Below are 27,699 nucleotides of genomic sequence, written 5' to 3'. Positions count from 1 at the left end.
AGTTTATTACAAGTATGACAGAAGTAGAATGTCACTCCTAAACTCCATCCAAAACACATAATACAACAAGGACTATGTTCACTGGACAGCTGGGCTAGGTTCAATTCATGGGTCAATTCATAGTAAAGCTCGCGCAAACACAGATCCTTAGTATGAGTTGCCCATCATTTTAAATATTTAGACCCAGATTTCCTTAGCGTTTGAACCAGTTTCTCCAAAAGGGGAATTCAACATTGAGGAATAAACAAAAAGGTCAAAAAAGGTTAATTTGGAATAAATAATAAAACACGAATGGCTCTATTCAATCCGTATCATGGCAGTGCAGCATTACAGCGTGAATGAAATTAGCGGGGACTGCATTCACAGTAAAATCGGAATATGTCAGCTCAATCGGAAATTACTTTTACATTTCGATCACACAATCGGTAACACTTCAGTGAGACAGATTGAATAGAGCCCAAGTGTAAATCCTACATAAACTTTGTTTTAGCTTTGTTTTTTGGTTGCAAACACTTAGTTAAACTGGGCCTTAATAAGACCACACAAGCTCTTCTCTGAGTATCTCTGCAGTTAACACAATTAGCCCCTGCAACAACTACAGACCACTGATACACTACCCTCTCACCCCGACTAAAACAGTCCCTCTCTCCCTATAAATACCACCCTGAAGCTTACTTTACATCAGGGTTACCAATGTGTGTTCATCCATTCAATTACACAACAGCCTACACATGCCAAGACATTATACACTGCTGTACATACTCAAAGTGGCCGGTGCCATGTGTAAGCCTATTACAGGGCCTTAACTCTGCAGGCACGTAGCCCACAGTGGATATACATATATACACTACATCCAAAATGGCACCCTTTTCATTACCCATAGGGATAAAGTAGTGCACAAGGTAGGGAATAGGGTGCCATTTGGGACTCTCTATATACTCTGGATGTTATGTCAGGCCAGCTAGCAGCATGGGACGGGCTGGTGGCCAGTAAACACCCAGTAGGATACACAGTACACACGGTCACACAGCGAGTGACAGTGCAAAGGTCAGAGGGGATTAAGTCAGAGGTGTATAAAAGGGGAGGACAGTCGGAGAGGAGGAAGAGAGATACAGCAGGATCTCAGTAGGATCAACCCAACTCCGGAGAACTGTTCACTACAGACTGCAAAGACAGGTAGGATGAAACTGCAGCGTCCTGTTACGCTCAGCTTTGAGCATTAGTTACCTTTATTGCATGCCCTGTAAGGGTCATTTGGCGTCAATGCCTTAGACATTCGTAGAAAACATTTTAGAGTGTAGAGAATTCACTGGAAATATTGTACTGTTTCCATGTAGTTGTCTTGTTGAGATTGTGCTCTATTGCTGATGGTCATTGACTGGTTAGTGTTCAATGCACTTGCTTTAGTGCTGGCTTTGGAAAAGGACCTTTGTAGATTTCACAGGAGGTTGGTGTCACCTTAATTGGGGAGGACGGGCTCATAGTTGGAACGGAATAAATGAAATATCAAACTCATCAAACACATGGTTCTCATGTGTTTGATACCATTCCCGTCACTCCATTCCAGCCATTATTATGAGTCATCCTCCCCTCAGCAGCCTCCTGTGCTAGACTTGTGTGCTGTAGACTTGAGACAGCTCACACAACTGACTCTTGAGGATGAGAGCAGAGCAGGATAACAGACAATGGACTTTTTGAGTGGTTGTAGTCTAATAGAGAGGCTGGAGCTTTTCATTCAACACTCTGATAGACAGGGAATTGAATTGTACTGGAGGACACTAGAAGACCAGTAGACCAATCGACAATACCAGGACACTAGGAGGAGACCAGTGGACCTATAGGCAATACCAGGACACTAGGAGGTCAGCAGACAAATAGGCAATACCAGGACACTAGGAGGAGACCAGTGGACCTATAGGCAATACCAGGACACTAGGAGGTCAGCAGACAAATAGGCAATACCAGGACACTAGGAGGAGACCAGCAGACAAATTGGCAATACCAGGACACTATAGAATGAACACATGCAGATCAGTAGAGCAGCTGTGGAATGTGATGTAGGAGAGCTGTTGATTGGCTGTTGACTTGACAACAGAATGTCATTCACCTGTACAGGATGCATGTCTAGAGTGGTGGAATAAAACATGTTTGGGTGCAGAGTATTGCTTGCATGGACAACGAACTCTCAAAAGCATCTGTGTGCAATGTATTCTACTGTAGAAATAAACATTGTATAGAGTGCAGTTGAAATGGAAGACTGGGATATGCTACTACTGGTTTCAAAGGTCTCAAAGAACCTTCTAGTTACACAATGTTCTGGTAGAAGTGACCTCATCTGAACTACAGGTTGTAACGCTAACGAGTAGCTTTGGTACTATTTTCGCCTTGGTTAGTACAGTATAGGTTGGTGCCAAATCTAATCTGGTATGATTGGATCAACATAGACCGCTCAGGGTTATTTTAGAGGGATTATCACTCTTGGGGTGCGACGGGATAGAGAGAGGGAGGGGTTGGTAATAATTAGGTATTAGGGAAAGGGGTTTGGATTAAGACAGATTGAGGATAAGACCGATGGAGTTAAAGAAACCGATAATCTACTCCTGACTGATATCTTGATGGGATTTACTACTGTTATTCAGTTACGTATTTCCCAGCTACCTTATTGACCCTCTTTCCTCTCTCTCGGTAACCAACAGAAATGTCAGACGTTGCAACTGCCGCTGAAAAGAAGGCCCCCCCTAAATTCAAGCAGAGGACTACCCGTACCTTCAAGAGCAAGGCCCCCAAGCCTGGCCAGAAGGGGTGAGTTGGAAACTCCCCTTAGAACACACAAATATAACTACTACTACAACAATGAAAACTAATTGCGCATACGCCTTCTAACATAACAAGCATCCATCCTTACATATCAAATGCAACTCCTTTTATACAGTACCAACACACTTCAATACATCTTCCTCTCCAACTCAACTTTACCACCACAACCCTCGTCTGCTGTGTCTCTATCCCTTTAGCTCATGGAACTTCTCCCTCTCTCTCCTCTCTCACCAGATTCGGTGACGACATCCCCGGTATGGAGGGTCTCGGCACAGACATCACAGTGGTCTGCCCATGGGAAGCTTTCGGTGACATGGAACTCAGTGACCTGGCGAAATATGGAATTGTTTAGACGCCCTACCCCTCCTTCCCTCCCCTCGACCACCCCCTCCACTTCTCTTTCCTTCACTCCCCCTCTCCTCCTCCTTTCTGGACCCTGAGGTCAGGGAGTCCAGTACTCTGAACTGATTCTTGTTGTTTAGTTATGCCATCTTGTACAAGGCGCTTCCACTTTGACATCAGCTCGTTGTTTAAGAGCCGGGCGTACTCGGGTGCACTACCGACCCTGAGAGCCGGGCGTACTCGGGTGCACTACCGACCCTGAGAGCCGGGCGTACTCGGGTGCACTACCGACCCTGAGAGCCGGGCGTACTCGGGTGCACTACCGACCCTGCGAGCCGGGCGTACTCGGGTGCACTACCGACCCTGAGAGCCGGGCGTACTCGGGTGCACCACCGACCCTGAGATCCGGGCGTACTCGGGTGCACTACCGACCCTGAGAGCCGGGCGTACTCGGGTGCACTACCGACCCTGAGAGCCGGGCGTACTCGGGTGCACCACCGACCCTGAGAGCCGGGCGTACTCGGTGCACCACCGACCCTGAGAGCCGGGCGTACTCGGGTGCACTACCGACCCTGAGAGCCGGGCGTACTCGGGTGCACTACCGACCCTGAGAGAAATGGTGAAGTCACACAAACACACAGTGATACTTGGGAAATATGCACACACCAGCTTTAAACTGAAGACACATATGACCAAACCTCATCCTGCCACTGTCCTCCTGTAGAAATCTCACGTAAACAACCAGCTAAGCAATGTCCTAACAACTGAAGTCAAATGGCACTCAAGTTATATGAATAAGACATGTAATGTATAATAGTGATGTGCATTCGCTTTCTGTGGTCTGGTAGGTAAATAAACAGTCATGTCAGTGAAGCTTACTTCACTTCGACACTACTACTACAGTTTGACTGGTGCACTTCCTGAGAGAAGCTGGACTAAATTTTCAATGTTATTAAAAGAGGGTTTGATTAACCGTTGTTTATATCTCAACCATAGTTGGTCTCCTCCCGCCTGACTTTTTTCTCAACCTGCACCCGCTCTCTTTGAAAGCACTTTTTATATACAGAAATATATATTTATGTACAAAATAAAATCAATCCATCTTTTTTTACAGTGAATTTCAAATGTCTGTGTAAATTGACTGTTCATTTGAGAGCCGATCACTCTTGCAATGTGTCAATCACATATGAACCCTCTTGAATTATATGAAGAATAACCAATTGAAAAACAGCTACTTCTCCTGGTACTTTGGCAATACTTCATCAGAAGCAATCAATTCAAATGTACATTTATCTTAGATCCTCAATAACACAAAATACAACCACCAGCGACTCAAACAGACATTATTAAAACACAGGACAACATAAGAAATTGCTCTGTCCCCTCCTGTACTCCCTGTTCACTCATGACTGCACGGCCAGGCACAACTCCAACATCATCATTAAGTTTGCTGATGACACAACACCGACGAGACAGCCTATAGGGAGGTCAGAGACCTGGCCGTGTGGTGCCAGGATAACAACCTCTCCCTCAACGTGATCAAGGCAAAGGAGATGATTGTGGACTACAGGAAAAGGAGTACCAGCATTCCCCAATTCTCATCGACGGGGCTGTAGTGGAATAGGTTGCGATCTTCAAGTTCCTTGGTGTCCACATCACCAACAAACTATCATGGTCCAAACACACCAAGACAGTCGGGGAGTCCTCTTTGTCGTGCCCTCTTCACATCAGGAGACTGAAAAGATTTGGCATAGGTCCTCAGATCCTCTAAAGGTTCTACAGCTGCAACGTCGACAGAATCCTGAATGGTTGCATCATTGCCTGGTATGGCAACAGCTCGGCCTCCGACCGCAAGGCACTACAGAGTGTAGTGCGTACGGCCCAGTACATCATTGGGGCCAAGCTTCCTGCCATCCAAGACCTCTATACCAGGCGGTGTCAGAGGAAGGCCCTAAAAATTGTTAGACTCCAGCCACCCTAGTCATAGACTGTTTTCTCTGCTACCGCACGGCAAGCGGTACCGTAGCGCCATGTTTAGGTCCAAGAGGCTTCTTAAGAGCTTCTACCTCCAAGCCATAAGACTCCTGAACAGCTAATCAAATGGCTACCCAGACGATTTGCACCCCCCCCCCCCCCCCCTTTTACGCTGCTGCTACTGTTTATTATCTATGCATAGTCACTTTAACTCCACCTACATGTATATATTACCTCAATTAACTGGTGCCCCCGCACATTGACTCTGTACCCCTACCCCCTGTATATAGCCTCTGTTTTTTTACTGCTCCTCTTTAATTTTTTGTTGCTTTTATTTTTTACTTAACACTTATTGTTCTTAAAACTGCATTGTTGGTTAAGGGCTTGTAAGTATTTGGTGCATGTGACATAACATTTCATTTAATTTGAAATTGGACACCAAAATAACAACATGAAAGTCACAAACCACAACAAAATATTTGATATAAAAGATTTTATATGGACATTCACTAACAAAATAGCATAATGGCAGCCAAGGGATAAACATGACAGAGGGGAAGAGATTCAAAAAAGGACAGTCACTTCCATTTGAAACCTATAGCGATTAAAAAGAACCACCTCACTGTATAATATAATACAAGGAGCCAAAACACATGACAAGGAATGAGCCTACTCCATGGCTCTGTTCCAATATCCACACAAGTATACTACTTAGTATGAAGCACTGTCGCAAGGTATGAATTCAAAGTAATATGCTAGTATGGAAATTAGAACGTTGCCATTGTGTTCTTGCCTCGTTGTGGTGGCCATTTTGTTTTGCCCAGCACTGTGCTCTTCTTTGCTACACTAGCATCCTAAGCATAAAAAAGGGCTAGCTGCCTAGCATTCTCAATGGAGTTTAGTGGTAAAAGATGACTACTGCAACCGAATGCTGTTGGAGTCTGATCTCAAAAGACAGAAAAATCATGCAAAACATTTAGGTCAGGGGTCTCAAACTCTACTTCCTGGAGAACGACATCATGCTAGTTGCCCATGTTGATTGGTTCAATAGGTTGTCAATCATTTATCCACTTTGCTCTGCATTTCTCAATTTGGTAACCAAAGAAATAGGGCATAAATAACTATCTTTGGCGCTGTCTTTTCAGTCATTCATATATTTCAGTCCACTTTTGCAATACATGATAATAAAGTCAAATGACCAGAGAAGAGTTTGACCCCTGTTGATGTCTTAGATTAAGTTCACACTAAGAGTGGTACACACAGCCAGAAAACCGAAGATAAAATGAAAAATAGAGCAAACATTTCAAAATAAACAGTGACTGCAGCATTTTTAAATATTGTTTCATAGTAATTAGTTCATGCCCCACATAACCTTTTCTTTGTAAAACTGCTATGAAACATTTACCATTGTACAAACCAAACGATAACACTTACAACCTTTTGTATACTTGGATCATTCAAAACCGCATGCCCTTTAACCTAGACAGCACACGAGCGCTACGCTCTTCACATCCGTTTTAAACCTCAACCGACTCATTTCAGCACTGAAATGTTAGGAGTCTAGGTTACTTCACCAGGTCAGAAGAAGTGCTTGTCAGGCCACCATTCATTCCAGCGTATTCTTGTCTACTGTAAACTTTGGACTTGGAATAAATTGTGAGGCCCGAACATTTCAGCCTTCCCTATTTTTTGGAAGGAAAAATACTCAATCCAATGCTTGCCAACCCCCCATCACCCTATTTCAGTCTGGACCAAAAAGTCCTGTTTCTTCCATTGAGAAAATGAGTTTGGTAGTTTAGTTTTACATGCTTTCCCGTTTTGTTCACGCCATAGATATAGAACACTAGATAGGCTGACATCATAGTGGCATACCTCTATGGTTCCCTCCCTCTTTGAAACTACTAAAGAGTCCATTCCCCTCTGCCCAAGAAAACAACACAGGAGGGGAAAAAAATATCAGATTTCAACTAATCTTGATGGAGGAAATGAAAATGTCACCTTACTTTAGGAGGAACAACATTTACCAATAGAAAAAAATATAACAAGAGCTAATGCAACAAATAAAAAGACCGCACTTATAATAATAACCACAAGAACGATAATATATTTATCATACACATGACTAAAAGTGTGCTTTTCTACAAATCTTTGGAACAAAAAAAAGAGGCAAAAACAACCACATTTGGAAATAGAGTATAAGGATATAGAAATATGCACAATAGTATGGTATTTTGCATTAAACATTTTTCATATTGATGGTGTCCCTCTTTCAACGCCTGTTGACAGAATCTCACTATCTATTACCAACGTAGCTATTCTCAGGAAGACTGTACTTGATGTTTACCTGCTCTTCTAAAAAGACAGAACAAGTTAGGGAAAGCAATCATATAGCCAAATAATACATCTCTATCATAACTTTTCAAAGAAATATAACTGAATAAGTTTATTCGAGGACACTAGGTTCTGGTTGTTTCAATGATATATGTCTCAGCCTAACATTCACAATGCAATAAAAAGCCAGCCGGTACCTCTATAGTAGTGATGAAATATTATATAGTTCTGAGTGATTTGTGTATAGCGTGAAGTATTGTGAGAATATGATGTTGTGCACTGGAAGTTTAGTTTGGTATAATATTGTGTTATGTAGAGGGGATGTGTAGTGTTGCCCACTGTAGTGAATGACATACAGACATTATCTACACTGTAGTCCTAGCCCCTGGACCTCGTTTCTAGGGAAGTGGAAAATGTGTGTGGAGGTGTGCTCAGAGAACCACTGAAACTAACAATAATAACGCAATAAAGACAACGCTATAAATCAGCAATAATAATAAGAAGAATTTGGTAACTTTTTTTCCTCTCTCTAACTAATTTATTTGCATAATTGTAACAATTAAAATTTTTAAAGGTTCCCCATTTTCACGGACTAAGAAAACTTTGAGGTAAGGAACAGCTATGATAATCCTTTTACTGCTCAGCTTGAGGAGAGTCATTTCTAATAGTGTTAAAAAAAACATCAGTCCATCCACTCTCTCTCTCTCTCTCTCTCTCTCTCTGCAATGATGTCATTTCCTCTCTCATACTCCTTCACCCCACACAAGAGGAAACATGGAGTCACATCCTCCATTTTGTTTGCAAATTGTCTTTCTGTTCCAAAATGCTTTTGGTGCTCGGTTGCTGTGGTTTCTCGCTCATTCAGGCTCCATAGACCTGCAGACACTGGCAGTCACAGTTCTGTCTTCCATAACTAGGCTCCGCCTCCATTCTTGATGTATGAGTTGTGTATAGTACATGCCACATTACACCTTGGCTGTTATACGTGTGGTAGGGGGTTTGTCTCAGTGTTCAGTTAACGGTCCGGACACCAGTTACATGATAGGCTCTGGAGGTACGCTAGCTGGGGGCGACCATTCTGTGTCTTGTGCTGCTGAGAGTGTCGAGAGGGAGAAACAGGGGGACTATAATACAGCCGTGCAATGGAAACAAGCGGCCATTTGGTTCAAATACACGTTTTTTTTTCTATTTGCTTTTCTTTGTCAAGGCTTTCTACCAGTCTTTAAAACGGCATTCCTATTTTTGTTTGAAGCGAAAAAAGAGTGGACAGCAGGAGATTTTGAAATATAAATGTTTCCATGGTAGGCTACAAACTTGCGTCAACGTGTTGCAATCTCCATCCTGGACAGCAGAGGGAGCTCTTTTATAGATTGTTCAAAACAGGATGAGAGAGCTCCTGGGAAATGTGGTTATCTTTAGTAGGGCGCAAATCTACTGTAGCCTCCCCTGTACAGTGTGGCCTGGTAGAGACAGAAGAGAGGAGGTAAGATGTCAGTTAGTGGGTTAGTGAATGGCTAGAGCTTTACCATAGAAGTAGAATTACTAGAATGGACAATCTAATTCTATGCTCTTTTCTTTGTTGTGGATAGTAATGTAAATAGACAAGCGTTCTTACCATAGCTCCTACACCGTAGGCTGCAGCTGCGGCAGGGTTTAGTGCAGCGTGGTAAGGGTCTGTCGTGTACACCCGTCCGTAGCTGGACACCAGAGATTAGTACATTACAAACCCCCCGCTGTGCAACCAAACATGTTCCAGAATAGAAAGTGAAGTAGGCCCACTACTTTTCATTTGAATATGTTGATATATAATATATGTTACCTATATATAGTCATAGTACGGTGTGCTACTGCTTTATTTTGTGTAATATATTGTGTCTATCACTCACCCATCACTGTAGGCAGCAGCTGCGGCAGCCGCTGCTCCAGCAGGACCAGCTACCGCAGTCGGCTGAGCGTAGCGATACGCAGCATAGCCACCCTAAAGGAGGAAGGGACAGACAGCGAGAACACGGTTGTTAGTCCATTGTTATCAACTCCCTCACACAATACCCCAGGAAGGAATGAGAGTGAAGCTATGTTCCTTTATAACAGCAGAAAAAGGAGCGAGACTAACACAAGCAGCAACAACAGGTCATCTGGTGCAACATGGCATTCAGAGAAGGTAGCAGAGGGCTTTTCCCCGTGTCGGTCTCCCTCCATGACCAACAAAAAAAACACTAGGGCCTCGGTTTGTGGCAATGATATAGGCCCTGCATCAAGTGTGCCGCAACTTTTCTTCATTCAATTCATCTGATAATTGATGTTTTGTTGGAGGTGGAGGGAGAGACAAAGACGGGAGAAAGTGTGCATAACCTCAGGTGTGAAATCTCCACCTTCCCATCAAAAACACACCGTTAAAGAAAGGGGGGGGGGGGGTGAATAAACAGGTGATCAGGATCATTATTCCTTTAATAGGGAAAAACGAATGACGGACACACAGAAGACGGCCAGCCAATACAATTAAGGGGGAAGGGACACACACACTCGCATGGTCACAACCAAATCACTGACGCCGGACAGCATGCACCCCAAACTCAAAACAGAGGAGACTGTCTTCCTTGGCAACACACCACTGCATTCTAACCTACAGATCATTACAGGACCAAGTCCCTGTATTCAGTAACACACACATCTGCTGGGGTGGGGGGGGGGGGATAGGAAGAGGAGGATACATGGAGAAGAGGAGAATGGGGAAGAGGAGGGGAGAGGGGTATAAGTGTGTCTGCATGCCAACATTGATTCAGTTAGCATGCCACAGGTGGAACAGATATAGGGAGATACCAGGAAGGGTTCAGAACGACTCATTAAGATGAATATCCATGTCCCTGAGAGTCTGTGGACCTGTGTTGATCCTCAGATCCTCTGTCTTTAAGCTACTCAGCCTCAACTTTCAGAAACCATGTCAGCCATTACTGGCAAAGTGTACCTCTCATTTTGGCTATACTTCACATCTAAGGGTGGGCGTTATAAAGACTGCATAAGAATCGTGGCAAAATCCTAGTTTGTTTTCATCTGTGTATATGATCTATTGTACTATTTTTATTTTAAACTGAACAAAACTTTAGAATGTCCATCGTGTTGTGTCTAATTCCTTTAGAAGGTAATATTGTCATTCGTGTTATAACGATTCCCTTTCTCCCCCGTTCTGCAACTCCACCCATGTCAGAATCCAGTGAGTTAGTAATAGAAACAGAAATAAAGAGGCATTTCAATCTGGGATGGTCAATAAAACACCAGTAGCAGTCAGTCAGTCAGTGGAACGCATAGTAATAGGATGGATGCACACTGGCTGATCACACAGTGACGTGATGATGGGACCCTACCTGGGGCAATCTGCCACTAATGTCCTGAAACACTATTCTACAGAGAGAACAGAGAACAGCTATGGTCAACCTGGTACCACACACACACACACACACACAATCACAGTCCACACGCAGGCAAACGATGCATAGAGCAGTCTATTCATGAATGTATAGAACTATGAGGGCGTGTAGTATAGATCCTGGAAGATTGGACATTGCACATGGCATGCACCGCTTCATATACCAATATGATTCACCAAGAACAAAGTGTGTGTAACAGCTATTATTGATCTGCCTAATTCAAATAATTAAATGAATAAAACAATTAAAAAATGTGTGTTAAGGGGGGCCTCCCGGGTGGCGCAGTGGTCTAGCTGTGCCACCAGAGACTCTGGGTTCGCACCCAGGCTCTGTCGCAGCCGGCCGCGACCGGGAGGTCCGTGGGGCGACGCACAATTGGCCTAGCGTCGTCCGGGTTAGGGAGGGTTTGGCCAGTAGGGAATTCCTTGTCTCATCGCGCACTAGCGACTCATGTGGCGGACTGGGCGCAGTGCACGCTAACCAGGTTGCCAGGTGCACGGTGTTTCCTCCGACACATTGGTGGGGCTGGCTTCCGGGTTGAATGCGCGCTGTGTTAAGAAGCAGTTGTGTTGTGTTTCGGAGGACGCGTGGCTTTCGAACTTCGTCTCTCCCGAGCCCGTACGGCAGTTGTAGCGATGAGACAAGATAGTAACTACTAACAATAGGATACTACGAAATTGGGGAGAAAGGGGGGTAAAATTCAAAACAAAAAAAAAGAAAACGTGTGTTTAAATTGTAAAGTTTACTACATAACCCACATATACACAGTTCTGTGGATTTGGTCCATGCACACACGCTCACACACTCCGACAGAGGGAGGGGAAAGGAGAGAATGAGAGAGAAAGCGCAAAGGAGAGAGGTATACTTACATAGAGGTCTGCTGCACCGTAAAACCCTTCCTGATACATCACACTGAGAGAGGGGAGGAGAGGAAAGACCAGAAAGAGAGCAATGGATAGAAGAGAAGTGATGGATGGTGATTGAGGAGTGGAAGGAAATACAAGTTGTGAGGAGGAGCAGCATAAAGAAGAGGGTGTAAAAGAGAGGAGAGAAAAGGGGCGGGTGATTAATATACACACACACGTGCAACATGCGAGATAAAATACCACTTCTCTTGTTTGGCCAAACGTAGCCCTTTACAAGTCATATTGGAGTGATTGTGACCACTGCGCAGTAGACCGCAATATTATCTCATGTTCAGACAAAGAAATGGTATTTCAGTGCAGCACCAAACTAACGCAATTAAGTGTATTTGTTATATCACACCATGCAGTAAAAGTGTGTGTGTGTGTGTGTGTTTTATTGAGTAACACTTACCCTGGGTATGTAGGTATAGCTTGCTGGGGTAGGGCTGCCCTGACAGCACTGTAGACCGGCCGGCCACGACCCCGGAGGTGGGCGCCCCTGAAGGTCGCCGCCGCTGTGGCAGCCGCCGCAGGGTACGGGAAGCCAGGGACTGAGAGAGACAGGCCAGAGAAATCAGAGAGAGGCAAAAAATAACAAAGAGTTAGTCTACACAAAAGAACAGTCTACAGAAAATAACAAACAGTCTACAGAAAGGGGAAACAAGCTATTTTAATTATGATGGAGATCCATTGTGGGGTGAAGTGTCCTAATATAAAGGAATACATACGGGCTAAAGCTAGTCATATCAACATCTCACCAATCTCCTATTCTGATGAAATGAGGACTTAAGCTAACAATGTTAGCATCTCACCTATATTGATGAAATGAGGACTTAAGCTAACAATGTTAGCATCTCACCTATATTGATGAAATGAGGACTTAAGCTAACAATGTTAGCATCTCACCTATATTGATGAAATGAGGATATACAGTGCCTTCGGAAAGTATTCAGACCCGTGACTTTTTCCACATTTTGTTACGTTACAGCCTTATTCTAAAATTGATTAAATAGTTTTTTCTCCCGCATCAATCTACACACAATACCCAATAATCACAAAGCAAAAACAGGGTTATTTGCTGAAATATGACATTTACATAAGTATTCAGACCCTTTATTCAGTACTTTGCTGAAGCACCTTTGGCAGTGATTACAGCATCAAGTCTTCTTGGGTACGACGCCACAAGCTTGGCACACATGTATTTGGGGAGTTTTTCCTATTCTTCTCTGCAGATGCTCTCAAGCTCTGTCAGGTTGGATGGGGAGCGTTGCTGCACAGCTATTTTCAGGTCTCTCCAGAGATGTTCGATCGGGCCCAAGTCCGGTCTCTGGCTGGGCCACTCAAGGACATTCAGAGACTTGTCCCAAAGCCAATCCTGTGGTGTCTTGGCTGTGTGCTTAGGGTTGTTGTCCTGTTGGAAGGTGAACCTCCGCTGCCAGTCTGAGGTCCTGAGCTCTCTGGAGCAAGTTTTCATCAAGGATCTCTCTGTACTTTGCTCCGTTCATCTTTCCCTCGATCCAATCTAGTCTGCCAGTCCCTGCTGCTGAAAAACATCCCCACAGCATGATGCCACCACCATGCTTCACCGTAAGGATGGTGCCAGGTTTCCTCTAGACATGATGTTTGGCATTCAGGCCAAAGAGTTCGAACTTGGTTTCATCAGACCAGAGAATCTTGTTTCTCAGGGTCTGAGAGTCTTTTGGTACCTTTTGGCAAACTCCAAGCGAGCTGCCATGTGCCTTTTACTGAGGAGTGGCTTCTGTCTGGCCACTCTACCATAAAGGCCTGATTGGTAAAGTGCTGCAGAGATGGTTGTCCTTCTGGAAGGTTCTCCCATCTCCACAGGGGAACTCTGGATCTATGTCAGAGTGACCATCCGGTTCTTGGTAACGTCCCTGACCAAGGCCTTTCTCCCCCGATTTCTCAGTTTGGCTGGGCGACCAGCCCGGTGGTTCAAACATCTTCCGGATAAGAATGATGGATGCCACTGTGTTCTTGGAGACATTCAATGCTGCAGACATTTTTTTCGTACCCTTCCCCAGATCTGTGCCTCGACACAATCCTGTCTCGGAGCTCTACGGACAATTGCGTCGACCTCATGGTTTGGTTTTTGCTCGGACATGCACGGTCAACTGTGGGACCTTATACAGACAGGTATGTGCCTTTCCAAATCATGTCCAATCAATTGAAATTGCCACTGGTGGACTCCAATCAAGTTGTAGAAACATCTCTAAGATGATCAATGGAAACAGCATGCACCGCAGCTCAATTTTGAGTCTCATAGCAAAGGGTCTGAATACTTGTTTTATTTTTAATACATTACGCTACAGCGTAACAAAATGTGGAAAAAGTCAAGAGGTCTGAATACTTTCCTTAGACACTGTAAGCTAACAATGTTAGCATCTCACCTATACTGATGAAATGAAGACTTAAGCTAACAATGTTAGCATCACACCTATACTGATGAAATTAAGACTTGAGCTAACAATGTTAGCATCTCCTAACAACAGCTGTGTTGATGAAATTAGTCTAACAATGTTAGCATCTCACCTGTATAGAGCTCTGGACTGTACATGGCTCCAACCATTGGACTCAACTTCCACCCGGCTGTAGGGGAGTTGGCATTTAATAGCCCTAATGTACATTTGAGGAAAAAGAGGATAAGAAATATGAGTAACATTCAACATCTATATCTCAACAAGTTAAACATACTATGCAATTACACTTATGTAATCACATGCAACTACACAGCAACTACATTGCTATTAATTTGTTGGTCATATTCAGCAGTTATAACCAGCAATATTATCTTTACCATAAGGTAGAGTGGCGAGCCCCTCTCCTCCATTAGAATATGGGGTGACCATTTTCTTATTGGTCATCACCCTGGCTGTGGCGTTGTTGACCTGGATGTAAGAGAGAGGTCAGAGGTCAAGACAACACGACGAGGGGTCACACCAGACCTGAGGGACAAACACCCTTGCCTGCTCCATGCACAAACAACACGGGCTCCTCCTGTATACCCAAACCTATAGAAATAGAATGAATAGAACATGCGTGGAACTTCTAACCCTGGAAAACTGACCGTTAAACTCACGGGTACACTCACAATATCTGCCTGGTAGTGTGAAGTAATAATTTCCATGATAGTGTAGACTGTTCATTCAAATAAATTGTGATGTGGCTCATGCAACGGAATGTACTGTATTTTTTGTAATGTCCGTTTTTTTAAAATCACAGCACAGATTGATGGGTACACTTCCTGCTTTTACTTACTGCGTTGGTCTTATGGGTATACGTGCAATGGCCGACAGACCACCCATTATGCCATCACTGACTTGAATGGGGACACCCGTTCTATTCTTTCTATTTCTATGTCCAAACCACACAGTACAGGCACCAACATAACCTTCAGTACTACCAGAACAAATAGGCCCTAGATATTTGAAATATGAGTGCGTCAATACACTTACAAATGGCTATGACTTTACTAACTCAGATTATTAATACATATGTAACTAACGCAAATAAATTGAGATTAGTAAAAAAAACTGTGTTTGTACTTGCCAACATTTATCTGCTACTGTGAGTCGTATGAATTGAAAAAGTGACAGTAGTGTCTACGCTTGGATAAGAGGTTCATTTTGCTGATGTAAAGTGATAATGGTAATTGATTGATCTATGCATTCTTTTGAAGGATAAAAAACTAGGAATTTGTGAGTATTCACAATAATTTAACCATTGACACACACACAGACTGAACAAAAATAAAAAAACATTTCAGATTAAGGCATTCAAAAGAAATCGAAGACCTTTCCAGGCATTGCTACCTTTAAAAAGAGAGAAAAGAGAGGGTGAAGTAAGCTTCTGTTGAACACGATGCAAAACGTTTCATCACTTGAACAGGTCACACACAGATTACACGCAGCCAGTCAATCAAGAGCGCATCACATGACCAGAAGGTGAGCCAAACCAGCCAATCAGCAAGCATCAGATGCAGTATATGTAGACCAATCAAAACATTCTGGCAGCCCTCCCAATCAAGTCACACACATCATACAGAGAGAGAGAGAGGGGGAGAAGAGAGAGCGGGATGCAGGAAGAATAGCCAGTCCACATTAAAAGACACGGGAACACATAAATGATGGGAGGTAAAGAGAGAGTGAGAGAGAAAGAAACGCAAAAAAAACATTTTTTCTCATGAACAAAAAACAAAACAAATACCAAGATGCGGAACAAACGAATCAAAACAAAAGAAAAAACGTCTAACCGTTTGCCTACATATAAGATCCAATACATGAGCTGGGACAGAGGGATGAGACAGAGAGGGAGAGAGGACAGAATAAAGAGATAGAGGATGGGGGGGATGCAAATGTCATTCCTCAAAAAACCAAATCAAACCATGACCGTGAAACACTGTCAGGCATTGCAATTCGGTGTCGCACGACAAATAACTAGAAGCAGACACCAATATAACACACCATCCAAAACCAAACCATTGCTCAACATTTTTTTTTAAAAGAAACTCATCATGAACATAATAAAAGTCTGGGCACATAATCAAATTAAATATACTATCCTACTGAGAGTCAGATGTGATACTGGTGGTGGTTTCAAAATGATCTTCTCTCTCGTGGTGGTATCCATCGGTAACTAGTTTGAAGTATTTTATATACTCGATATCAGTTGCATATCCTTAGCTTGTACAAAGTGTCATTTAACCTTCGTTTTAATGTGAAGAATAGACAACTACAGCCAGCGCACAAAACCTACTGTCTCGTTACCAAGACTGACTTCTACAACAACGCGTTCATGCTTTATCATGCCAACCCACTACTAGTGTACCAAACAAAATGCTGTTGAATCAAAGCAATCTACCGTTTGGTATTCACTAAAGAAAGGTAGCTTATACGTAACATAGAGATGACAGTGGCACTATATGATACAGACGACAAGAGATAGTCAACCATGCAGGAAGTCAATAGCTCTAGAATTAATGTTTGAATGCAGTTAGAGTGGTGAATGGAATTAATGCATAAAGTGGTAGTCAGTTGCACTTGTAGATGCGTTTTATATCAGCTTATCTTAATGTTACAGAAAGAGTCTGGAAGGCCATGCGGTCAAATGCCATTGGTTTTTCTAATCAGCATTTTATTCGCCAGCTCCACAATCAATCACAGGATTAGCCAATCAGATCCTTTCGATCAAACCCTGCCGGGTCAAGGACACTTAAATTGTATTTTTGTGTGTGTATAGGGTGCACTTTATCTTTATTTGGCAGATGGGGGGTGGGGGGGGTCATTCAAAAATGATGCCATGTGTACACAACTTACCATTGCTGGGGAAACGGTGTGAGGACACGCTAGCGGTTACCGTGGAGACTGACAACAACACAGAAATCATCAGGGGGAAATAGAGAAAATATAATAAGAAATTAACCAAAACAAAAACAACCAATGAGGTGATGAAAAGCAACCACCCCCACCCTGAGGTACACAGAGGAAGTGATGTCATGAAGTGATGTCACAGGTGATCGGTCACCTTTTGACATAAAGCTCTATTGATGTAAGTACTACAAATACCCAATACATATGAGCAGATACAGCCATACACATATGGGAGACAGAAGGGGACAGTTGAGGGATCAATCTAGAAGCCTATGGGGACGGGAGAAGTCACTGAACTTTTCAACACATAGCCAGTGTTGGGGGTAACGCCTTATAAAGTAACGTGCTACAGTAATAATAATACTTTTTGTGGTAACGAGTAATATATCAGAGTTACTGTTCAAATTGTAGTAATAATATTACAGTTATCATTCCCTTCCTATTACACTTATTGATCCAAATTAATGTGTGAGATTATTATTCCCTCTGTTGGCGCTATATATATATATATATTTAAAAAAACATGTCCTCTCACCAAGTTCCTGTTTATGCATGCGCACACTACTACTAACTGCTTAAGTGAGTACGATGGGAAAATGGCAGAAGCGTCTAAAACACTTACTTTCCCAGCGTGGAAGTACTCCCATTACTTTAATTTGGTAGGACAAGATGACAAGAATAACACAGTAAAATGTCAACTCTGCCCAGGTGAGAAACACCTGACCCTGCTGCTGAAGATGACTGTGGGCCTACCTCATCTTAATGGTTCAAGAGGACAGGCTGTGACCCAGGGAGAGCTGAACCAGCATGTAGCTGGGTATGTAGTAGAGGAAATGCTGCCCTTATCCTCAGTAGACATTATGTCTGTCATTATTAGGCTAATTGTGTTGGTGCATAGGCCTACGTAGGGTAACGTTGACATTGTTTACATTGAGTGAGAAAGCGCAACGTTTTGGGGTGTAACACAAAAGTAATAAAGAGTAGTGTAACTAATTACTTTTCCCAGGGAGTAATAAGTAAAGTAATTCATTAATGTTGAAAGAAGTAATAGATAATATAACTTTTTTTGGTAAAAAACCCAACACATAACAAAATACTCTATTGGAGTACACTTAAAAAGGAGAATGGACAGACGGCGAGGGGTATATCGACTAGGCTTGGGCAGTATAGCATTTATACCGTATACTAGGGTATTTGGAAAAAGCCACATGATGTTTTTTCTTCAATACTCTCAATTATTTATTTGAAGTTTCTCAATAAATGTATTATTTGTAGTAACTTTTTAAGTTAATACCTGCAGTCAACTTGTGCAATACGTTCGACGATAAAGCAGATTGAGTTCTTCATTTCGTCGGTCACATTATTTTACGTTCTGAAGTTTACCGCAGTTCCCCAGAACAGTTGAGCCAGTCAAGTGTTTGTTTGTAAATGGCAGAGGTGTGGACTTGAGTCACATGACTTGGAGTCACAAATATGATGACTTGCAACTCGACTTTGACTTCAACACAAATGACTCGTGTCTTGACTTGGACTTGAGCCTTATGACTCGACCTGACTTGATGCCCAAATATAAAAAATAATGATATTTAAAGTGTCAACTCTTCATTTAACGGATTACAGTTTGAATCGGACAGCAGCCAATCAAATTGTGCCGGCTGAGAAAAAGTTGTGCATGGCAGTGCAGAGGAATGTCGCCGGGTGAAATCAGATGGAGCCCTTGGAAAGATGATACCCAAAATTATTATTTTCAGTTATAAAGATGACGTTGTATCAACAAAAAACGGATTGCAACTTGCAAAACATGCGGGAAGAAAATGACAGACGGAGGCACAACAACTTCCAACTTTGTTCAACATTTGAAGCTGCACAAAGAACGGTAAGTCGTGGCTAATATAGCCGACAGCTATATATTTTATTACTTTACTAGTGTAGCATGTAGGCAACGTAATGTTAAATCAATGAGCCTCCACACAGTCAGTCACTTCAGGAATGTGATCACAAGGGGGGGGGGGGGGGGGGGGGGGGGGGCTACCCATGTATTTCCGTGGATAGTAAATATATATTATAGTTATTTTTAAAAGCATTCATGATTTGCGTAAATGTAATATACTAACTATTAATCTTGTTAGAAATATGAAATGGTATTACATTTGATGAAGAGCACATTATGACTTGTTTAGGACTCGAAACACAAAGTTAAAGACTTGATTGTCTTGACTTGAGACTTGACTCGGACTTGACGGTCTTGACTTGGGAGTTGGGCGCTAAGACTTGAGACTTACTTGTGACTTGTAAAACAATGAATTGGTCCCACCTCTGGCAATTGGCACAACAGGAGACAGCGGGAGCTGGTGAGACCATAGCGTTGTAAATCTATCGGCCAGTCACTGTCGTGCGCCGCACGAGGCGATGAAGTTACACTCATACAATTCACTACGAAATGTTTGCCATCAGATATCTTATCACGGCTTACTGCCGTGTGTGAGAAGTCAAAGCGCTCTTAGTTATCTGCCATGTTTCCCCTATGCTTCCTTACTAGCAGGTTTTTTCCTCCTCCGTTCTTCTCACCTCTGCTGGATGTACACATGCTGGATCTTCTTTCAGAAAAGCATGCATCACAACTTTGTTCATTTGCACAATTTCTCTCGTTCACCTTCGCTTGTACAAGTCCAGACGCAACGAAAATGACATTCGGTAGCTACTAGCTATGATTGTATAACTTTATGAGCTGGATTTGCCGGTCTTTGCAAATAGTTTGTTGTTAGCATTCTAGTAATAGACTCCCAACAGGCTTTTTCTTGTGGTTTTTAGTGCCCCTTGTGGGCTATGCCGGTAATACCGTAAATCCTGGGATGGCAGGTAGGACGGTATGAAAATCTGGATACCACCCAAGCCTAATATGGACAGGTGTTGAGGGTCACAAACAAACACAGGTTGATATACAGGGAGAGAGACAAACAAGGATAGACAGACCGACCGGCATGAAGATAGAAAAAGAGTGGAGAAAGAGATGGAGCAGAACAGAACAGGGGGGAAAGGAGAGGAAGACAGCCGTATCATTGTCACTTGTCACTCTCTCCATTGCTCTCTCTCCCCCTCTTCCCCCGTATTTCTCTCTCTCACCCGCACGTTTAGGCCCACATCCACACAGCAGAGGAGTGCATAACGGTTGAGAGCATGCAGAAGAGCTCAAAATAAAGCATGGATCTAAAACCAAGAGCCAAAGCGATGGCAGAGCATGAGGTGTTGTCCTTCCGAGATCTTCCAAGTCATACTGACAAAGAAAAACAGAGGCTTCGCAGCAGAACTCGTCCCCATTACACCAGGTATTACTCTTGGAAAAGGGGGATGCAAGTGAGGTTGAGGTGCAGGTTGCCTTTATTTAATGAGTGACATATAGACCCCCAAAATCACCAGTGAATCTATAAGCAGCAGATCAAACACTTCACCACACTTCCTCAGGGCAGTCTCATACCAATACCTGCCAACAACCTAATGCATGCAGCAATGTCAACATACAGCAATGCAATCAAACTACTTCAATACTGTGCACTGACTCACAATCAAGCACACAGATATCGGAATGTAGGGGAAAGAAAAGGCGGCAATCTTTTATGACGTCACATCACCTGACCGGTCTTCTGAAACACGATTGGTAGCCCATGCAAGAGAATCTCTCACAAACACAAGCAAGCATGGTTGTTTGTCAGAAGAAGAAAATAAAGGAAGAGAGGAGAGGGAGAACGTCCCCTCTAAAATAGTGAACACCAATAAAGCCCGGATTCTGATCGTGGAAGTGATGGTGATGATGGATCTAAAGAAGGGGTGCAGCAGAGAAAACAAGACGCCCTCTCGCATGCCGTGTCATAAGCAGCATCCAGAGGCACAGTGTGTAAAGGTGTCACGTGAAAACACTGTTCCCAGACCATTTTGTTGCCAAACCACCCAGCATGCTTTGCAATCCAGGCAGACCCATAAAGCTGAAGATCAAGACGTGCAAATGGACAGTGCGCGAAACAGGAAGTGATGTAAAACCAAGACATCGTGCGCATCAATCTTTCTGTGAGGCACCACCGCACCATGCTGGAAGGGGGTTATTATAACACTAAACACAAACAGACTCTCCGAAACCATTTGAGACAGTTCAACTGGAGATGGAGGAGCATACTAAGCCAACCGGACATCATTTCACTGCTGAACATGGGACAAAGACGAAAAACAAAATGGCCACCGTTCCTGGAGGGTAAATTACCTCAACCTTGCGTCCTTCCACCAGAGTTCCGTGGAGAGCAGCTCTGGCCTTCTCAGCATCTGCGCTCGTCTCAAACGTCACAAAGCCAAACCCCTAGAGAGGAAATGGGGTTGAGGATGGAAACAGAAGGGGATGAAGAGAAAACAAGAGGGTTGGAATATTAGAGAAGGATAAGGGATGTGAAGAAATGTGCGTAAACTATGTCCATTCTGTGCAGAGTGTTATGTAATGTAACTTAAAATGAACAGGTTTGGTAGTTTGATGTGTACATGTCATACCTTCGATCCTCTCTCGTTGAATATGATCTCTACGTCGAGGATCTTTCCAAATTGCTGTAGAGGGGGGGGGGGGGGGCAACATCAATAAGCATGGCACTGCAAACTACTGCATTGAAAATGAAATACAAAAATTGAACACAAGGTGGCAGTATTGTACCGGACATATAAACTAGCAGAGATCATGCTGAACTTTTTAATGATCAGTTCTATTCCTCTTAGTGCCTCTCTTAATTCTCTGCTCTTTTTCCTGCTCCGTGTTAAGGAAGCTTTACTAAAACGCTCATTTAAAAGTCCTAAAATGGACTAACTAATCTAGAATGTCAGGGTTGTGGATGGGGAATAAGGACAATATTCCTGGTCTCGTACCCCAAACATCTGCCGGAGGTCAGGGTCTCTGAAGCGGAAGGGAATGTTGGAGACGTGGAGGCGTTTGGGGGTCCCCTTCTCTGAGTCGTCCCCTACGGACCCTCCGCCAACACCTCCTGTACTCACCAACTGGGTATCAATCTGTGACGACACATCTGACTGCTGTGAGAAAGAAAGAGTGAAAGAAATAGGAAGAAAGAGTGAGAGAGGCAGACAGACAGAGAAAGAAAGAGGCATAGACACAGCGAGAAAGTAGGGATTTAATAGACACTTACTCCCTCATTCACAGCGTGAAACAAACTCGCTGGTAAAGTTTGTGCAAAATAAAAACCACAAACTCACGTGGGTGGTTAAGCTGTTTGGGACACTTGTCGGGGTGTTAAGGCCTGCCTGTCCGGCCTCCACCGACCCCTGGATGGCCCCTGCGGCGTACAGACTGGCCCCGTACTCCAGGGCCAAGCCGTTCTGGGGGGGTGGAGGGGGAGGAGGGGGGAAGGCGGAGAAGGATGGGGGGACGAGACCCTCTTGACCACCTGCTGCATCCTGAGAGCCCTGAGGGTGGGAGAGAGAGAGAGAGAGAGGAGGAAGAGAGAGAGAGAGAGAAAGAGAGAGAGAGGAGGAAGAGAGAGGTGAGTGGTCTTAAGTAACTGGCTGGCTATACTCCCCCGTATTCCTTTACCGACAGAGAGCCTGAGAGAACATCACTAGGGGTAAGACCACTTTCCCAAGAGGTTCAGTTTAAAAGGCTTACAGGCACGGATATTATATTTCCATCCCCCCGGTGTGTGTGTGTGCTGTTGTCCATTAAATATTCACTACAGGCCCATCTATTATTGAGGGGGTCAGCAGCTTCCACACAGAGAAGCAGCACAATAGATGCCGACGCCCACACACAGACACAAACAGATAGACACATACACACCTCAACACACTAACTATGACACGCAAACGCCTACAAGCCTAAACATTCAAAGGCTGACTGTTGGATAACGGCTGTGCTATAATCTAATGCCCACAACTACCCGAAATACTCTCATAAACACACACACACACACACACACACTACAGTGCATTCCTTGCTTACTGGCAGAGGGGCATCGCTACCCTAAATGGAAATGGTGAGAGTGCTGAAAGAGATGACGGAGAAGCAAGAGGAGAGAGGAAAGGGGGATGGGATAGAGAGGGAAAGGACAGGAGAGGTGAAGACTGACAGAAAGGTCCTGCTACTGATCCATGCAATACTAGATTCAACGTGTTTCCTTCATTTACTATATCAGACTGCTAGAAACGGGTTTGGCTTAGATTGTTGACAACATATATATACAGTGGAGAGAACAAGTATTTGATACACTGACGATTTTGCAGGTTTTCCTACTTACAAAGCTTGTAGAGGTCTGTAATGTTTATCATAGGTACACTTCAACTGTGAGAGACGAAATCTAAAACAAAAATGCAGAAAATCACATTACCTGTATTAACTGCACCCGTTTGAACTCGTTACCTGTATAAAATACACCTGTCCACACACTCAATCAAACAGACTATACAACCTCTCCACAATGGCCAAGACCAGAGAGCTGTGTAAGGACATCAGGGGAAAAATTGTAGACCTGCACAAGGCTGGGATGGGCTACAGGACAATAGGCAAGCAGCTTGGCGAGTAGTTGGCGCAATTATTAGTTAATGGAAGAAGTTCAAGATGATGGTCAATCACCCTCGGTCTGGGGCTCCATGCAAGATCTCACCTTGTGGGGCATCAATGATCATGAGGAATGTGAGGGATCAGCCCAGAACTACATGGCAGGACCTGGTCAATGACCTGAAGAGAGCTGGGACCACAGTCTCAAAGAAAGCCATTAGTAACACACTACGCCGTCATGGATTAAAATCATGCAGCGCACGCAAGGTCCTCCTGCTCAAGCCAGCGCATGTCCAGGCCCGTCTGAAGTTTGCCAATGACCATCTGGATGATCCAGAGGAGGAACGGGAGAAGGTCATGTGGTCTGATGAGACAAAAATAGAGCCTTTTGGTCTAAACTCCACTCGCTGTGTTTGGAGGAAGAAGAACGATGAGTACAACCCCAAGAACATCATCCCAACCGTGAAGCATGGAGGTGGAAACATCATTCTTTGGGGATGCTTTTCTGCAAAGATCTTGGCCAACAACCTCCTTCCCTCAGTAGGAGCATTGAAGATGGGTCGTGGCTGGGTCTTCCAGCATGACAACGACCCGAAAAACACAGCCAGGGCAACTAAGGAGTGGCTCCGTAAGAAGCATCTCAAGGTCCTGGAGTGGCCTACTCAGTCTCCAGACCTGAACCCAATAGAAAATCTTTGGAGGGAGCTGAAAGTCCGACAAAACCTGAAGGATCTGGAGAAGGTCTGTATGGAGGAGTGGGCCAAAATCCCTGCTGCAGTGTGTGCAAACCTGGCCAAGAACTACAGGAAACGTATGATCTCTGTAATTGCAAACAAAGGTTTCTGTACCAAATATTAAGTTCTGCTTTTCTGATGTATCAAATACTTATGTCATGCAATAAAATGCAAATTAATTACTTAAAAATCATACAATGTGATTTTCTGGATTTTTGTTTTAGATTCCGTCTCTCACAGTTGAAGTACCTATGATAAAAATTACAGACCTCTACATGCTTTGTAAGTAGGAAAACCTGCAAAATCGGCAGTGTATCAAATACTTGTTCTCCCCACTGTATAGTCCCCAAATGTTTATTGAAAATAAATACATCTGCACAATGAGCTCTTGTTGTCTCTCAAATGCATTGTTAGTTGTAGGTTAGCTAGCTAGCAAATGTTTTTCCATATTAGCATTCACATGAAATGAGTCAAAACGAGACATGATATCACAGCCGTGGTCCCATGTGGCGCAGGGTTGTGGGTTCGATTCCCACGGGGTCCAGTACGAAAATGTATGCGCCCACTACTGTAAGTCGCTCTCGATAAGAGCGTCTGCTGAATGACTTCAATGTCAAATCAATAACAAGAAAACTATCAGAATGTCAGCGTCTTGTCATTGTTGCTAGCTAGCTGACAATTTATGTGACGTTGTCTATAGATAATGACAAGCATCAGTTGATATAGCAATAATGCTGTGTTATCTAAAACACAACATCTGTCTGTGTGTGTGATGGGGTGAAGCATTTCCCTGCTGTGTGGTACAATACATCCAGAGTCCCTGAGGGAGTGTTAGGACAGAGTGTGTGTGTGTGTGTGTGTGTGTGCCATCTGTTTAAGCTCCTGACCTTTCGCTGCCTTGCACCTGTGACAAGCTGGGGACGCTGGGCAAGCCTGGGTCATTTTGATTCTTACAGAACAGAAAAAGAAAGAAAGAAAACAGGGCAAGCCCCAAGCCCCTTTCCCACTGTACTTGTTTCTAACCGTGGGTTGTTCTATGTAGACTTGGAAAAAGCCTTGAAGCTAAAATATTGGCAAATAACATCCCATTCTATTCCCTTGCTTTGTTTTTCAATTCTTCCAAACCGAAACACAGAAAAATGGAGCAACCTTGAGCCTTCCATTTTAGCTGAACGACTGCGAGACCTTTCAAATAGAATATTCATGTTCCATTTTCCACACAGGCCTGATACTGCACACCATGGGTATCTCCCAAATGGAGCCCTGTTCCCTGTATAGTGCATACTGCACACCATGGGTATCTCCCAAATGGAGCCCTGTTCCCTGTATAGTGCACACTGCACACCATGGGTATCTCCCAAATGGAGCCCTGTTCCCTGTATAGTGCACACTGCACACCATGGGTATCTCCCAAATGGAGCCCTGTTCCCTGTATAGTGCATACTGCACACCATGGGTATCTCCCAAATGGAGCCCTGTTCCCTGTATAGTGCACACTGCACACCATGGGTATCTCCCAAATGGAGCCCTGTTCCCTGTATAGTGCACACTGCACACCATGGGTATCTCCCAAATGGAGCCCTGTTCCCTGTATAGTGCATACTGCACACCATGGGTATCTCCCAAATGGAGCCCTGTTCCCTGTATAGTGCATACTGCACACCATGGGTATCTCCCAAATGGAGCCCTGTTCCCTGTATAGTGCACACCATGGGTATCTCCCAAATGGAGCCCTGTTCCCTGTATAGTGCACACCATGGGTATCTCCCAAATGGAGCCCTGTTCCCTGTATAGTGCACACCATGGGTATCTCCCAAATGGAGCCCTGTTCCCTGTATAGTGCATACTGCACACCATGGGTATCTCCCAAATGGAGCCCTGTTCCCTGTATAGTGCATACTGCACACCATGGGTATCTCCCAAATGGAGCCCTGTTCCCTGTATAGTGCACACTGCACACCATGGGTATCTCCCAAATGGAGCCCTGTTCCCTGTATAGTGCATACTGCACACCATGGGTATCTCCCAAATGGAGCCCTGTTCCCTGTATAGTGCATACTGCACACCATGGGTATCTCCCAAATGGAGCCCTGTTCCCTGTATAGTGCACACTGCACACCATGGGTATCTCCCAAATGGAGCCCTGTTCCCTGTATAGTGCATACTGCACACCATGGGTATCTCCCAAATGGAACCCTGTTCCCTGTATAGTGCATACTGCACACCATGGGTATCTCCCAAATGGAGCCCTGTTCCCTGTATAGTGCATACTGCACACCATGGGTATCTCCCAAATGGAGCCCTGTTCCCTGTATAGTGCATACTGCACACCATGGGTATCTCCCAAATGGAGCCCTGTTCCCTGTATAGTGCACACTGCACACCATGGGTATCTCCCAAATGGAGCCCTGTTCCCTGTATAGTGCATACTGCACACCATGGGTATCTCACAAATGGAGCCCTGTTCCCTGTATAGTGCACACTGCACACCATGGGTATCTCCCAAATGGAGCCCTGTTCCCTGTATAGTGCATACTGCACACCATGGGTATCTCCCAAATGGAGCCCTGTTCCCTGTATAGTGCACACTGCACACCATGGGTATCTTCCAAATGGAGCCCTGTTCCCTGTATAGTGCATACTGCACACCAAGGGTATCTCCCAAATGGAGCCCTGTTCCCTGTATAGTGCATACTGCACACCAAGGGTATCTCCCAAATGGAGCCCTGTTCCCTGTATAGTGCACACTGCACACCATGGGTATCTCCCAAATGGAGCCCTGTTCCCTGTATAGTGCACACTGCACACCATGGGTATCTCCCAAATGGAGCCCTGTTCCCTGTATAGTGCACACTGCACACCATGGGTATCTCCCAAATGGAGCCCTGTTCCCTGTATAGTGCACACTGCACACCATGGGTATCTCCCAAATGGAGCCCTGTTCCCTGTATAGTGCACACTGCACACCATGGGTATCTCCCAAATGGAGCCCTGTTCCCTGTATAGTGCACACTGCACACCATGGGTATCTCCCAAATGGAGCCCTGTTCCCTGTATAGTGCATACTGCACACCATGGGTATCTCCCAAATGGAGCCCTGTTCCCTGTATAGTGCACACTGCACACCATGGGTATCTCCCAAATGGAGCCCTGTTCCCTGTATAGTGCATACTGCACACCATGGGTATCTCCCAAATGGAGCCCTGTTCCCTGTATAGTGCACACTGCACACCATGGGTATCTCCCAAA

At 44.2% G+C, this 27,699-nt stretch overlaps 2 protein-coding genes across 15 annotated transcripts in view; one reads left to right on the top strand and one right to left on the bottom strand.

The window, feature by feature from the left end:
• Nucleotides 1–1,044: 1,044 nt before the first annotated feature.
• LOC149978778 (retinal cone rhodopsin-sensitive cGMP 3',5'-cyclic phosphodiesterase subunit gamma-like) lies at nucleotides 1,045–4,277 on the top strand. The gene is made up of 3 exons (XM_090195788.1): nucleotides 1,045–1,176; nucleotides 2,697–2,802; nucleotides 3,052–4,277. The coding sequence occupies exons 2-3, from the start codon at nucleotides 2,699–2,701 to the stop codon at nucleotides 3,167–3,169; spliced, it is 222 nt and encodes a 73-aa protein (XP_090051914.1). The 5' UTR covers nucleotides 1,045–1,176; nucleotides 2,697–2,698; the 3' UTR covers nucleotides 3,170–4,277.
• Nucleotides 4,278–5,611: 1,334 nt separating this feature from the next.
• LOC110485715 (RNA binding protein fox-1 homolog 2) overlaps nucleotides 5,612–27,699 on the bottom strand; it is a 39,605-nt gene continuing 17,517 nt past the window's right edge. For 3 of the 14 annotated variants that reach the window (XM_036940359.2, XM_090195782.1, XM_090195783.1), the window contains 11 exons: nucleotides 22,420–22,629; nucleotides 22,078–22,239; nucleotides 21,712–21,765; nucleotides 21,434–21,526; nucleotides 14,610–14,700; nucleotides 14,345–14,428; nucleotides 12,207–12,345; nucleotides 11,759–11,801; nucleotides 9,351–9,442; nucleotides 9,080–9,161; nucleotides 5,612–8,924 (listed from right to left, as the gene is read on the bottom strand). In XM_036940359.2, coding sequence (XP_036796254.2) covers nucleotides 8,880–8,924; nucleotides 9,080–9,161; nucleotides 9,351–9,442; nucleotides 11,759–11,801; nucleotides 12,207–12,345; nucleotides 14,345–14,428; nucleotides 14,610–14,700; nucleotides 21,434–21,526; nucleotides 21,712–21,765; nucleotides 22,078–22,239; nucleotides 22,420–22,629 — 1,095 coding nt within the window. In that variant the 3' untranslated portion in view covers nucleotides 5,612–8,879. Of the gene's footprint in view, nucleotides 8,925–9,079; nucleotides 9,162–9,350; nucleotides 9,443–10,826; nucleotides 10,864–11,758; nucleotides 11,802–12,206; nucleotides 12,346–14,344; nucleotides 14,429–14,608; nucleotides 14,701–17,127; nucleotides 17,176–21,433; nucleotides 21,527–21,711; nucleotides 21,766–22,077; nucleotides 22,240–22,419; nucleotides 22,630–27,699 lie in introns of those variants that run through there. The other 11 variants (XR_016485756.1, XR_016485759.1, XM_090195781.1 and 8 more) reach the window with 7 other exon arrangements.

The sequence above is a fragment of the Oncorhynchus mykiss genome, chromosome 13, assembly GCF_057628025.1.
Source record: "Oncorhynchus mykiss isolate SJ-2025 chromosome 13, ASM5762802v1, whole genome shotgun sequence".
In the NCBI taxonomy this organism is placed as follows: Eukaryota; Metazoa; Chordata; class Actinopteri; order Salmoniformes; family Salmonidae; genus Oncorhynchus; species Oncorhynchus mykiss.
This window is presented reverse-complemented; position numbering and strand designations above follow the sequence as displayed.

Coding starts and splice junctions, on each gene's coding strand:
- LOC149978778 (XM_090195788.1), top strand. CDS start 2,699: ATGTCAGACGTTGCAACTGCCGCTGAAAAGAAGGCCCCCCCTAAATTC. Junction 2,803..3,051: donor CCCAAGCCTGGCCAGAAGGG/GTGAGTTGGAAA, acceptor CTCTCTCACCAG/ATTCGGTGACGACATCCCCG.